The sequence below is a fragment of the Eupeodes corollae genome, chromosome 3 (genome assembly GCF_945859685.1).
Source record: "Eupeodes corollae chromosome 3, idEupCoro1.1, whole genome shotgun sequence".
Lineage (NCBI taxonomy): Eukaryota > Metazoa > Arthropoda > Insecta > Diptera > Syrphidae > Eupeodes > Eupeodes corollae.
The window spans coordinates 153,682-169,311 of NC_079149.1; the positions used below are offsets into that span (position 1 = coordinate 153,682).

A 15,630-nucleotide genomic window follows, 5' to 3' on the forward strand; every position below is an offset into this window, starting at 1 on the left:
GATAAGTTTTATTATTTATATAATACATATCTGAATAAAATGCTGTGAATGATAAGGAAAATTGCAATTTTATCGGATAGTTCTATATAGTACTGTCTCAATATGTAATATTTTATCTTAATTGGATGTTTATTATATCGTCTGTCTGGTTTAATAATAAAAATACACACTAAAAATATAATATATTGATAAAAGCATCATAGTAAAAACAGCTGTAATGTTAATCTAGAAAAATTAAAATTAAACTAGACATTTAGTACTTATTGCTTTGAAACTTTTGTTTGGATACATTAGATAAGTAACTATTATTACTTAATATAAGAACTCTTTTGAAACCGTTGTGTTCGTATTTTTCAATATAAATGACAACAAAATGTTCTGCCCAACTCTAATGGGGCATTCAACATGGTTAAAAATGTGTAAAATAAAATTGTTTTGGTCATTTTTAGAGGAGAACTAAAAAACACGAAATAATATGAAAGTGAGATATATCGTCCTTGTCATAGAATGTTAAGTTTAGCTAGTCATTGAAATACTTGTGTTCAAACCCCTTTTTCTGATCAAGTCAATATAATTGTCATATCAATACAATTTTCTAAAAATGATGGCAAATCAACAACAATTATTTTATATGAAACGTTTAAAAGGTTAAAACAATTTTTAATTTTTTAGTAGTTAATATTTAAAAACTTTTTTCTTTTTTTTTTTTAAACTTATGTATATGTAATGTTTATCAAGTTTATATAACGGTACATTATGTAGAATACAATTTATTTTAAGTCAATGTATCTACTATTATTTTTTACCAAAATAAGAGCAATCAATTTTTTGTTAAATTGTTATGATAAAGCACCCACTCAATTAATGGAAAGCCCTTTCTATTTGACTTACGAGCACTATGGATTAAGAGAGATATGTCAAATCCGACGATTCAAATAGGAAGTTAATAAAAGAAAAGAGCAACACTTATTGAAACAATACTTCGAAAGTGGTGGGACAAATCCTACAGTAATTAAATTTTGTTCAAAGTATCCTTTCTTGATTTCTCTTGATTTGATTGAGTTCCTGGAATATTGGAATTATTACAAGACAGGTTCCTTCCAAGATCGATCATTTGATAATTGGAAGTCACATATATTTTTATTCGGATGTGCTTGAGTTACGATTCGTAATTGTACAGAAATTTGTTTCATAATTTACATTTCACATTAATCAACCACTTCATCCTTTGTCAACCCTGTTATAAGTGGAACCATATAAAAGTTAACACGTTATAACGTCTTTTTAAAAATTGCAAAACAAAACTGTAGTTTTTGTAAACACATAATGCGTTTTAAGTCGATTATTTTATAAAAGTACATTAATACATAATTTGAGGCATATTGTAAATCAGATTATGAATTGTTGTTGTTTTGTGCGTGTACCTTCGTGATTCGTACCTCAACTATCTATTTATTTAACTAAGAGTGCAGAGAACACCCTTCTGTATCATTCAAAAAGTACCTTGTTAGGTTATTCAAATTTAAGTTTTCTTGGTTCTGTTTTGTGTATTGATATAAAAGAAGCTTTTATTGTTGTAACTTGCCTAAAATCAACTTTCCCGCACCCGCACCAGCGAGCAAACACAAAGACCATATCTTGAGTATATTTGTTTTTGTTTTTGCCTGCTGTGATCTGTAAATAAAAAAAAACACATTATATACATACGTACATATACTATAAAACCTACATTTATGGTTATCTATAGGATATATATTACAGTAACACAAAAATACATACATTAATGTGTTGTTTTGATTGAAGAACTCTCTAGGTCTATTCGCCACAGCCATAGCCATCGCATCGCCTTCGCTGCTTTGAGTTTGAGTATAGAGGTTCACTTTCGATCAGTTAAACCGCTACCGAACAGTTCAGTTTTGGATTCGCCACTATGGGGAGCAGCAGTCACTCTCTTACAATGGTTTGAACCGCTTTGATTATTTTCTTCATACATACATATACTTAATCCCTGTTCGTGGAGTTTTTTCTAAGACGATCGGAATAGTGCTTTAAAAAATAATTGTTCTATTTCCTATTTGTTGTTATCTTTTACTGTACTTAAGATAAATTTATCTATGCTATTGTGTTGATTCTTCGGAAGTTGTTATTTCTTTTAAATAGTTTTTAACAACAAAATTTTGTTTTTGTTTCGCGCTCAAAACTCAAAAGTGTCAACCAAAAATAAACACATACGCACATTCATATTTTATTTAAATGATATGCAAATACGCATAAAAAATAAATAAACTTTTAACGCCTCGTTTCCATACAAAAATAAAAGTTTTAAGCAAAAACTGTGTGATGAGTGCTTTTGCTAACATAAAGTTTAATTTGTTATCGTTTGTCAAATGCTAAATTGGATTTTTTGTATTTATATACTTATACCTACCTACTGTTGATCTTTAGGGGTGAGTTAATTTAACTTCAAAGTTTCTAAATAACTTTTGTTCGGTATAGTAGGTGTTTTCAAAAGCTTGTATTAAGCCGAGTATATCTTAAAAAGACAAACATATGTATATAGTATATAAATATGTACTTGAAGCTCATATCATACATGCATATGAAAATATATATGTTAAGAGAATGCTAATAACAATATAAAATACTTTATATTATAGAGAAAGAGAAAATTGAAACAACACTTAAGTACCAGCCATGTAGACACAATGGGCCGCATTTGATTGGGGCGACCATGTTATATTTTTTGTTTGTTATTTCGTTTTATGTGCTACAAGTGTTTAAATATTTTTCCTCAGTAGGTACTTGATATTTTGCCGATGAAAAGTTATTTCTCTCATTCGTTATTATTCAAATATCCTACTATAAGAAAAAGTGTTTTTTTGTGTTTTTGTATTTAAAAATGTGTGCAATTGAAGGAAGATCTTATAGAAGAATAAAAAAAACATACAAATAGAAGAAAGAAAGAAATTTTTAAATTAACTTAGCAAAAACAACTTACTAAAAATAATAAAATGGACAATTTTCAAGAAGAAATGGTAAAAAAAACATCTGGAAATTGAGATTATTTAAAAAAAAGTTCGTTTAATTATTGCTTTAAGGAAGGGGTTTGTTCGTAAACTACTACATTAATATGTGGCGTTGAAGCGAGCTTAAAAATCGCCTCAATTCTTTATATACCTGAATCGAGTTAAAATGAGCTTGGTTTGACTCGATTCCTGTCGAAGATCGGAGTCGTCGGAGGTAGCATATTCTTATATGGTGCTGAACTAATCAGTTCTTTATTGTTTAACACGAATCAAACTATCTCACTTGCACTTCACACATCGAAAACATCGTCATACTTAATCATTTTTAAATCTTCTTGTGCGGTGCAAACACCAAATAGATTTATTTAATCTAAACTGAGATAAACCTTTGGTGGAAACATAGCAAAACTTAATTATATTTTTTTTATTGTTTTCTCTTGCAAAATAAGGTCAGTTAGTCCATTTTCATTAACAAACTTAATAATATCACAGTAACAGGTTGATTTTTTTCCCCAATGGAAAACACATACTTAATTCCAAATGCACAACTACTAAACGAACGCAGCCATCGAGATACAAATGCAATATCATCGCACCAACATTTAGGAACGAAATCACATAAGATCCATTCGAGACTCATATAATTGTCAAAAACCCATCCATAGTAAGATTTTACTCTAACTTTTATCGGTGTTATTCATACTATGGATATTGTTTTTGTTATTCGTGTAAAATCATACTATATTATGGATAGATTTTCCAACAAAACACGTGTAATGGCGGATGAACCTCAAAAACTCTCAGAGCCAGACAAACAAGTTAAGCAAGGGTTTGCTACATAGATCAAAACTTTTAATGCTGTTCTCTAAGTTATTTTTAATATATTCATATCCTTCTTATAAATGAACTGCACTTTTTTGAGAGATCATCATTTTTCAATGTATTAGATAGTTATTGTATAAGTGTATGAAAATTAAAATTCTACTCCTGGTCTATTTTAATAAAAAAGTAAGGACGTTCTAAGAGAAAAGTCTAAGCAAAGAAAATGGGTGAACATCCAGATACTAGTGGCTTATAATTATAACATCCTTGAAAACAAAGTAAAAAAGCAAAACATACTCCTCTTTTGTTGGTTTATAACTAAACAAACAGTTACTAATAAAGAATTATTCAAATCCTTCCCTGCAAAATAATAGAGTCCAAAGAGACGAGAACAGAGAGAGAAATAATCTTAAAACAGGAATGCATTTCCGTGCGTTGCATTATTTTTTGTATAGCTGCCGAGCCGATGAAATTTGTTTTCATATTTTAAATTCAAAAATAACCTGTTTGAAAAAGAGACCAAGAAAACGATATTCTTATTGTTGTTTATTGAAATAAAAATGTTTTTCATTTAACGCAAGCAAAAGCAACACAACCTCGATTTAATGTAAAGTTTATGTATATCAATCTATATAATGTACATACGTGCTTACTTCCACTTCAGACAAGTAAAGCAAGAAAAATGAATATGAGAATTCAATAAACAATAAAGATAATAACGATAGTAATGAACAAAGTGTAGATACCATATGTACATAGTACGTTTAGGTTATTGTTTTCAGCTTTTGTTGAAATGTATATTTTTGTATCGAATTAAGTATATTTATAGAAAAGAAGACGTATTTTTTTAATTATTTGTATCTTTTATAAGGAATGTTCAACGCCACCAACGCATTCGCAGTTGGCTTGCTTATAAGTTCTTATTTAATATTGTACCCACTTTAAATAAGTCTCCTTCAAGCTTCAACGACTGAAGATAATTTTATTCAATAAACATAGTTTCAAAAATTTATTTAATTTTCTGTTAAGTTTAATTACATATTATATTATTTGAAGTGCAAAAGTATTAAGATTACCTGTATGCAATAAAATTACCTATTTTATTAGAAACCAAAATTTAACTTTACTCATTGATCTTAAGGATTCTCAAGGTGCTAACATTGAATCAGAATGAAGAAAGAACCGAGAAAATATCTTGTATCATTTTGTCTGGGCTAGTGACTTTCTTTTAAAAATATAGAATTTGAATAACCTTGAATAAGAATGATGTTTTAAAAAGTATCAAACCCAGAGTTTTTAGAACTTTTAAGTTTTGTTCAATTAAATAACTTAAGCCATCATGAAACAATCGTTTGATTGTCGGTTCTAATGACAAATGGGAACTATTTGACACTAAATACATCGATCGTTTCAATTAACTTTATAGCTGCAATTTGTATGATTTTCTTTTTTAAAGTGAACTCTTATAAATTTCGCGAAAAAAAAATGTATTTTACCCCCTCTAATTCTAGATTTAATTGAAGTTCAGTGAAAAGATGGTCATAATTAGATAGATAGATTTATATAACTTAAAATTGTTAAATATTATAGTTTCGGTTACATTTGATTGAAATATTAATTTGGTAATAAAAGTGTTTGGCGGTGGCAATGCCGTCTGCCAGATTGACTATGTGTTTTCAAGTTTTGTTCAAAGAAAATGTTCACTATTTAACAAAATGTAAATGAACAATTGCAAACATTATATAAACATGCCAATAGGGCTTTCAGTTTAGCTAAAACAAAAATAAATTGCTTAATAATTAAAACATAATTTGCAGACAAAAGAATTAACAATAATTAGTTTGGCAGAAAATAAAATTGTCGAGTAAAACTTCGATTGAAGATTACAAAAATGAAGAGCTTTTATTGGCTAAAACAAAAATAAAGGGTATTTGAACTCATTAACAATTAAGCGTTATACAAAATTTCAGTTATTTAAAATAATAATATAATAATATACAATAATAATATTTAATAGTAATTAGAAAAAATATGATATATAATTGTACTGTTTTTATTTTACGTATTAAGAAATTATAATTATAATGTTATAATCGTCACAATTACTTTTGTTGGTATTTGCGGGTAATTTTCACAGGTAGATTGATAATTTTATTTTCCAAGTTTCCTAGGACTAGAACTGACTAAAAAACATTTCGTTTTTAAAAATATTTGTCTTACTTCTATTGGCTAGAAGATTGCAATCAGTTGACAAAGAGATTTTATGAAAAACTGGTGTTTTGGAATTTTGCAGTAGTACATTTATATTATCTTCAAAGATATTTTAGCTGCACGGAACCAGACCTAGGGCATTAGTTGTAAGCATTCTTCAAGTTGTTAGCTATGTAATATTTGCACAACATTTCCATCTTCAAACAAGGAAAATTAAATTTGGCAATTAGAAGCGACAATATAACATGAGTAAGAAACAGTGTGGGTGAAATATGCGCTGAAGTCAATATTCAATAAAAATCGGATGAAAATGGAACCACCCTATTGTGACATTTATTTCATACATTTTATTTAAATCAGTGATTTTGGACCAGAGTTCAAAAATTACAAATCATTATATTGACAAAGGAAAGCAAATGCTTTGCATGTAGTGTTATTTATTGGAACTGCTGGTTTGTCTCCTGTGTCTGGTAAATTAAGGCCACCTATTCTGAACGAAAGACGATAACAACATATTATATTGTTTGCGAATATAAAAATATTTCTAATCATTTTATAATGGAAAATTGTGTGAGATAACATGAAGATAATCGGTTTTGCTTTCTTTAATGCAGTACAAATTCGTTGTGCGTAATTGTTTAAAAAAAACAACAAAGACTTATTTAAAGCAGACAAGGGTTCTAGTTGAAACATTTTTATTTTGAAGCTTTTAATTAAACTCTTAGTATTTTTGTGCATATAATATTTTTAGGATGTTAATTACTAAACAAAATTGTCGTAGTTATTGTAAAACATTTGTTTGTAAATCACTTAAATTTTTTACATCGAATGGATTACATACCTGGATACCTAGACATACCTAGACAAAAGAAAGCTATATGCAGATTCGATTCCAAAAAAAAGTTTTAGCAATACATTCTAAATATTATGTCCTTGAGATGGAATTCGAACTAATTGTACAATATATTAAAAGTGTCACCATATTAAATTTTATTTTACGACCTGAATTCGATTTACAGGAAACCAATAAATACCCTTTAATTCCACGTATAATATTTCTAAAAATATGAGATTATTATTATAAAAAGACAACATGCAACACTATAAATCTTAAAGTTTATTAATTTTTATTTCGAATGTTGCTAAGGATTATAATAGGTAGCTTAACTTATCAACTCATCGTGATAATTTTCTAATCTTTGGAAGTGTGCTTATTGATTGTTAGATTGATAATATCAAAACACTTATACTTGTTAGTAATATATATGTATGTGCTGTGCACATTAGGGTGGTTGTTAGAAAAAAACTCAATTAGTTCCAACTAAATAAGACATATTTGGACAAAACTTTAATGTTTTTTATTTTTATTTTTGCTCTTTTAACAATTGAAAGAGGTTTATGCACATATTCTTTTTTAAAACAATCTTTTTTCCCTAAGATACAAAAAAAAGGTTATGCTCCCAGTTGAAAGGACACATGGAAGAAAGTGTTTATTGTAGGAATTATTATTATGTATTTCATTTCATGTCTGGTTTGTTTATTTTTGAAAGCAAAATGGAAGTGAAAACTAATTGATTACTAAATTTAGTATATTTTTTGTATTATAAAAGAATATTGACGTTTTTAGGGGAAGGAAGACACTTTTTAACAGTTCTCCGAAGCCCTCTGTTCGAGAATTCTCCTATTCCTCTGCTTACAATTGGAATAAAAAGTTCAATACTGCATTTCCAAAAATTTCACAAACTATTCTGTTTAGGTGGATTGATTAAACTTAATTTTTGTGTGAATTAAAACAATTTATCCAATATTCACAAGATTTTTACATGAACAGCTGTTGATTTGAATGTCAAATTGGTTTGGTATAATGTAGTTACCCGATGGATAGCAGAATGCAAAGGCAGTGTGAAAGTGAATCGAATTGGTGAATCGAATATACGATCCACGTGAATAGCAGAATAGGGCTGACAACCTTTTTCAATTACATGAAGTTGAATGCTGTGACGCTTTGATTGAATTTTTAAATTGATAAGAAATGCATTATTCATATAGTTACTTGCTGTATAGAGTTAAAATGGAGTATTCCCTAAAAAAAATTATTTGTTAAATACAATGGGGAGTAATAACTGTAAGTTTAAATTATATGTGCCTATAGTGTCGTCATAACCATCACTGAATCTAGTTTATCATTTGAATTTTTAAAAATGTCTTTAGATTTTTTGTTTTAAGTCTAAACAGTAATATTGAAACCAAATCAAAAATTCATTCACTTTATCAATCACCCTAATGCTGATACTCCATTTATTAGACTAACACAAGCAAAATATTATAGACACAACAGTGGGTGATTGGTGAGCGAAGAAAGTTTAACGCCTTTATCAGAAAAATCGTAATATTCTTAGTGCTCCCTTATTAACTATAATATACCTTAATAAATGCATAATATGGTATTGTAAATTTGGTTAAAAAAACATAAAAAATCGTCCTAATTACGCTGTTGCCTCATATAGGTGGATACATTCTTATTTCCAAATGAATTTTAATAATTCTTTTACCTTTTTCGTTATCTCACGAAATACTATTTTTTGTCAACACATCTCAGTAATTAATATACTTATATCTAACTTTTGACTTCAGTTTTTCTTGTTTACGATTTGTTTGTTTGATGCTACTCAATAAACTGCATTTTAGAGTTTTAAGTCCAGAAATGTAGTAACACATAAACAAATAAACTTAAAGGATTTTTTTTTTAATAACTATATGTGTGTATATAGGCACATACATTATTTTAATAGCTGGGACCACTTTCTACATCAAAGACCCCATTTTTTCTATCAGTCACTAAGAATAATTTTTAATTTTGATTTTCCATTTTTTTATTTTGTGTTCAACACGGCGTATACGCATTTTCTTTTACGAATTTGCAAAACGTTTTATCAAGCAAAATTTAAAGGGAAATATTTTTTAAATGGCCTTATAAGTACATGTCTACCTACCTACTACACACCGTTCAAAATATTTACCCGCCAGCATCAATAAATTCATTGCACTTTAATTAAAGAAAATTAAATATATACCTCGAATAAGAACATACCTGTTTTATTGAAATACAAATTAAGTATCATTTAGCTACATGTTTGTTATTAAAATTAATTGACTTAACATTATTAGACCTATTTAAATATGCAAGTACATATGTACATCCATTTAAAATTAGTATATAATTTACATACATTTATGTACAGTACATAAAGTTAGTTCAATTCATCCGATAATTGTTTTAAATTAATTTGTTTTTGAAATTCACATTGCATCCGTAATCAAACCGCGCCAAGTTTAAAATAAATTGTTTTTCACTATAAGTACTAATTTTAAAAATAAACATTCCTTGCTTCCTCCTCCGATATAAATTCTTCTTTGGACAGATGTTTGTCGAGATCGAGAGACAGCGTGCTTCTTTTTTCTTGATTGCAGCAATGCTCAGCATCGCTGAAGAAGTATACAGATTGCTAATTACATAAGGTGCAGTCGAACAGTTGTGTTTTAGCTCGTTCTTCAAATCAAAATATATATAAAACAAACATATGTATATACTATTTTTTTTTTTGTCAAGGGGAGCAGAGAGGAGCATACCGATTTAAGTGCTCGGTCAAATGCCTGATGAGATCAGGCAGATATAATGCGGTAGGTACAGGATTCAAAGGGTGGTTTAATTTTGCGAAATATTTAAAATTATGAAGGTACGAGTAGGGTAGTAAAAAAATTGTAGGTTTACATTTATATAATTTTATGTTAATTCTGTTTTTATATATGTATGTGACTGAAGATAACAATTGAGATTACAAATAAAACCAGATTGGTATTTAGGACCTGATCATAACTTCAAATGATCTTTGATTACAAAAACCATTCTCTCTTTAGATAGGACTTGAACTCTTATTGGATTTGCTCCAGATAAAATGAAGTTATGATCGTTTTAACATACATATCATTCTCCAAATATCTTTAATCTTTTCTTTTGTTCGTCATTTTATTATACAGAATCGAATAATAAACGAGATAAATCTAACTTCTCACCATATTTTTAAATCTCACTAGTCCTCTTGTATGGTTATACACACCTCAAACATTATTATGTGCTTTAAAACGCCTAAAAATAATTGAATTAACAAATCAGTCAAAATACACAAACATACATTCATGTGTACACATTTACTTACATACATAAATAAATACATGATTAGATATTTGGCTTAATTGTTTAAAAGCTACAATATTTTTTTATTTTGCCTTGTACACAGCTTGAATAAAAATTAAGTACCTCGTCATAAAAGTCGCAAGCATACAAATAAGTGTTAACCAAAGGGTCATCCAATCTAAGGTTTAATTTGGATACTAGAACAAAAGTGGAATCAATGGAGTTTTATTTCACTGTAAAGACAAAGGTATGTCATTAATAGCAGACAGTGCTACAGTTGCAGATCCAAAGTCTTTTTGTACAACGTTCATAATCAGTTCGTTGCAGTATGTCCCCAATAACTACACTACGGATTAATTTCGGAACATTGGCATGTACTTTATTTTTCGCTTGGGCCAAAAGTATAACCCCCAATGGTGTTAATTCATAAAATGTGGGTGGCTCATTTTATTTGTCAAAAAATTATAGCTATGATGGACAGCTACTTAGACTCCTTTTCAAAACGAAACCTCTAATTGGAAACCCCTATTTGAAACTTAGGTATTAACTTTCCATTCCTGACAACAGTACTCGCACACAGGAATGGTTGAGAGTTGTAAGTCACTAGGCCCTGCTTCCCAACGGACTGTTTATTTATTTACTTAAAGTAAGAAAAAAGAGAACCCTTAATGAATGTTCGTTTCAAAAGAAACACTCTTCATGGAACTGTATTTTTTAAAGAACAAAGCACATGTGTAGATCAAGTATAACTTGCTATCGCAAAAATAGCACAAATATAATATTAATTTAAAATGTTGTCAAAATTTTATCGGTCAGCTATCATTTAATTAAACATTTGTTATACACAATAATTCCCTTAATATGTTATATCGACAAAAATGTATGAATCATCATATGCGATTCTATAAAAGCATGTACTTGCAACCAGGTCGCATAGGTTTCAATTATTTTATTTTGGGTCTGATTTAAACATCAAGTACTCCTACATATGTATGTATATTTTATTATTTAGCAATCAGTCCACTCATTCAGTTCTCTAAGCACGATCATCGATTTTGGGTTGTATATTATTTATTTTGTTTGTCGTTGTTATCAAGGGATATGAGCAAAATGTTTTGTTCAAGTGGCTGGCTGATAGTGATAAGTCAACTGTTACAAATAAAAACACAAAGTAGAAGTAGATTACTCTTGCAATTATTATTGTTTTATAGACAGAGCTATAGTTGCATTAATTTTAATGTAAACTAAAAGATAAACAGAACACTGATCCAGTGTCTTGCCAGCTAAGTGTGGCAAATGTTGTTGTGCGTCTTATCGTTCGAACTAAAAATAATAAGTAATATAATGTAACTGTATGTTGGTATATATAACTGACAAAAACCATATTTGTGGATAGATCATCATTCAAAACGTACGATTCACAATGTGATGTGACATATTTAATTTTTCTCTCTTTTTAATTTGCATTGTAATTTACATTCAAATTAAATTAATAACTTACTTCTTCGAGCCCCTACCCTACCCCTACCGCCCGGTCGGTGGTGTGTGTTGTTTTTTTCTTCTTTTTTTTTCATTCAGATCAAAGCATCAAAGTTCAACAGAAATTAGCTCTCTGTCACAGTTTGAAAATAAATGTACGAAAATAAACTCAAGTAAACATTTTGTGAAAGATACAAAAAAGTAATCAAATTGTTCTTATTATCTGAATCCCACGTCCCACCCTATCTTATTCTCGGACTTTTATGAAAACACGCAATCAATGTAGTGAACAATTGACCAATTTGACAGTACGAGTACAGTTAACAGTTGATATTCTAATAATGTGATGTTTTTCATAAACCAATGACTTTGAAAATGTTCCTTTTGTTTACGTTTCGACTTATTGCATCGGAATGAACAATTGCTTGGCTATTATTATTTTCTGTAACAAAGGCTTTTGATAAATTTCGTTCATGAGTAATGTTTTTGTTTCATCAAAACACCGTAGCCTTCCTTTAAACTTAAGAACTGATGATTAATTCTATCTGCTTTATAAATTTACATAATATATAGAAAGATGAAAACGGTCATTTTGAAAACAAATAGAGAAATGCTCTTTATGTAATTATAAATTTTCTTGTTTTTTTTTTTTTTTGTTAAAACAATGTTAAGAATAATGAAAGGATTTCAACAAGCAATAGAGCTGGCTCAGTTAATCTTAAAATGTTCCTTATCAATTATTATCATTTAAGTAAGAGTTTTTTTTTATAATAAATTAATTTGCGTGCTTTTTTAAATAAATTAATCCTATTTACTCAAAAATAATTTATTTTTTTAATTGCAGCGTGCTTTAAGGCAACCTAAAATGGAAGAACTTAAATTAGATCATGTATCCCTAGTGATTGGCTACCATCCGCGCTACTTAGAACATTTCTTACGAACTCAGGACTTCATAATGCGCGGAGATGGACCTCTTCCCTACAACTATAGATACTATTTGGCGATTATTGTAAGCATTTAAATTTATAAAAGATTCACTTTAAGTTACAAAATTGAAATCCTAAATCTAACAAGAAGTTATCTATTTAGGCCGCTGCTCGCCATCAATGTCCATATTTAGTAAAAATGTACGAAAAAGAATTTCTCAGTCAAGGTGGAGACGTAAGGTGGCTAAGTGGTCTGGACTTCATTCCACCAAAGTTGCGTGCCATTTATGATATGAACAAAATATTAGCTCATAGGCCTTGGTTGTTACGTCAGGAACATATTGAAGTTGGTTAAGACGAATCAATAAGTGTTTGAAATATAATCTAAATTTAACTTTGTTTTGTAGTGTCTCACTAAAGGCAAAAGCAGTTGGTCCGTTTCGGAGGTAGTTCATGCTATGGTTTTACTCTCCCACTTCCATTCATTATCATCATTTGTGTTCTCATGTGGTCTCACACAACAATTAGACAGTTCTAGTCCAAAGTCTACATCTCCAACTCAAAAGACTGTTCTAAGTTGTTTATCTATCGATAACAATAATGTCGTGGATTTGAAAGTGGCATCGAACAATAATTTAGATACAAGTTTAGCAACTGTTGATGGGAAAAATGGTCTTAGTTCAAATGGTAATTTTATTTCATTTTTTAAGTAATTCATCAGCCTTTTATTTAAATCAATTTTTAAAGCTGCCGTTCAGGATAAATCAGGGGTAAGCGTAGAAGCCTTAATGGAACGCATGAAAGTCTTATCTGAAAGGCCTGATGAATGTAGCGAAGCCGAGTTAAGTAATCGTTTTAAAAGTGTAGAGCTTCAGACAGCAGAACTTCCTTCTGCACCTATTGAAAAATCTATTGAGGTCCCTCCCATAATAAGTCACTACGTTGAGGATCCTAGTTTTACGTATCAAGATTTTGCACGGCGTGGTGCTGAACATATACCTAATACCTTTAGGATTCAGGATTATTCATGGGATGACCATGGGTATTCACTAGTAAATGGGTAAGCATCAAAAATATTCTCAAATGAACTTTATAAAAATAAAAAAAAACATTTACAGGTTGTATGATGATGTAGGGTACTTATTGGACGATAAATTTCGTGTTGCATATAATCTAACCTACTTTACAATGGGCGGAAACAAAAACGTAGATACATCAAAGTTCAGACGTGCGATTTGGAATTATATCCAGTGCATATATGGTATAAGGCATGACGATTATGATTATGGAGAAGTAAATCAAGTGAGTTGTTAAGATAAAGACAAAGCGGAACTAACAAATATTAAACAAAAAAGAAGAAAACTACTTTGAAATATTATTAATACCATTGCTCATTCAGTTAAAATGTTTCTTTATGGTAATAAGATATTTTTAAAGCAATTAAAAATCAAAAGATTACTATTTTTACTTATTTTTTTTTCCAATTAAGGAAAAGATTAAAATTTTGATCGTCTTTGGCATCCTTGGCATTGTTAATTTGTTTTATGGGCTTTGATTGTTAATAATAATATATTTTCATATAAATAATTCCAGCTTCTTGATCGTCCTCTGAAAATGTTTATAAAAACTGCTTGCTGTTTTCCTGAGAGGATAACCAAGAAAGACTATGACAATATACTCATGGAGCTCTTAGACAGTGAAAAGGTAAACAAAAACAATGCAAGAATACAAACGTTGATACAATTTTTTTTTTTTCAATAATTCAAGGTTCACGTAAACTTAATGATTATGGAAGCAAGAAATCAAGCCGAACTGCTGTATGCGCTGCGCGAAATAATGCGCTACATGACATGATCTCATCTATTAAATAAGCTGTTTTATATTACGTTGTTACAAACTAAAAGTTGTCCTTTTTGCAGAGATTTAGAGAATAATTGAACGAAATATATAAGTCAATAATTATGAGAGCTCTTTTGAAACAACCTTATAGATTAAAGAGCACTTGATAGTTAAGGTCCTTTGTGTGGTTCTTTAAAAGATACTATTGAAGCCCTATTTATCACGTACATTTCCTGCGTTAACAATTCAACCAAAAATGTAATCTTAAAAAAAAGGAAATGTAGTTAAGACTAATTCAATGCATTTTAAAATTTGTACCTAGGCAAGAAATAATTTTGTGAGTACGTATTTCTTTATTGAAATCCGATCTAAACTATATTCTAATGTTTATTTGACAATTACCCTACCCTGAGTTCCACCAGTTCATTTAAAGTTCACAATGCATAAAATATAAGAATTAGAAAAAAACGTCACGTTTTAAAGAGATTCGTCGCCAAAACTCACATCTAAGTCACTTTATTTTTGAACATAATATGGCAATAGCAATTACTAATTTTACTGTTTCTTTGTTATGAAATTTTGTTAAAGTTTTTGTTTATTCCTTTATTAATATCTATAACTTCATCATCAATATTTTTAATAAAGTTACACGTATATACATACATCGGGGACATATAGCTTCATCGTGATGTTATTAACATATGTATAAAATATCGAAAATATGAATTGAAATTTTATTAACTTTAGATAATATTTAAAAGCCAAATAAAAAATAAGTTAATTTTAAAAATCATTGTTAGGTAAAAAATGTGTTGACTGATTTTTTATTTATAGATCTATAAGAAGTTATTAATTTCTATGTTGTAATTGTTATAAATATCATGTACATTTTTGTTAATTTAAAGAAAATTTAATAAAAATTATGAATCGAAAATTCTAGAAACCGTTCTGCCTTTTAATTAAATAGATCTTAGTTCAACAACAAATGTAATCTACATATTATAGGTTATAAAACCTTCCAATATGTGGGTTTATATTCGTAGACATCGTAGTAACTATGTATTCATATGGTAAGTTTTGCATTCGTAAGAAATGTTGAAATCCAGATTTTATCAAACATGACATTACGATA

General features: G+C 29.0%; 1 protein-coding gene across 4 annotated transcripts; it reads left to right on the forward strand.

Annotated features, from left to right (window-relative positions):
* Positions 1-1,831: 1,831 nt before the first annotated feature.
* LOC129952798 (sestrin homolog) lies at positions 1,832-15,441 on the forward strand. 4 transcript variants are annotated; one of them, XM_056065626.1, is made up of 8 exons: positions 1,832-1,960; positions 12,578-12,742; positions 12,823-13,005; positions 13,067-13,346; positions 13,407-13,719; positions 13,778-13,961; positions 14,253-14,363; positions 14,427-15,441. In XM_056065626.1, the coding sequence occupies exons 1-8, from the start codon at positions 1,931-1,933 to the stop codon at positions 14,511-14,513; spliced, it is 1,353 nt and encodes a 450-aa protein (XP_055921601.1). In that variant the 5' UTR covers positions 1,832-1,930; the 3' UTR covers positions 14,514-15,441. The 4 variants fall into 4 exon arrangements, with proteins under 4 accessions (XP_055921601.1, XP_055921602.1, XP_055921603.1 ...); XM_056065627.1 differs by having other exon boundaries at positions 1,945-2,447; XM_056065628.1 differs by lacking the exon at positions 1,832-1,960 and adding an exon at positions 11,522-11,665.
* Positions 15,442-15,630: the final 189 nt, after the last annotated feature.

Coding starts and splice junctions, on each gene's coding strand:
- LOC129952798 (XM_056065626.1), top strand. CDS start 1,931: ATGGGGAGCAGCAGTCACTCTCTTACAATG. Junction 12,743..12,822: donor GATACTATTTGGCGATTATT/GTAAGCATTTAA, acceptor TTATCTATTTAG/GCCGCTGCTCGCCATCAATG. Junction 13,347..13,406: donor AAATGGTCTTAGTTCAAATG/GTAATTTTATTT, acceptor CAATTTTTAAAG/CTGCCGTTCAGGATAAATCA.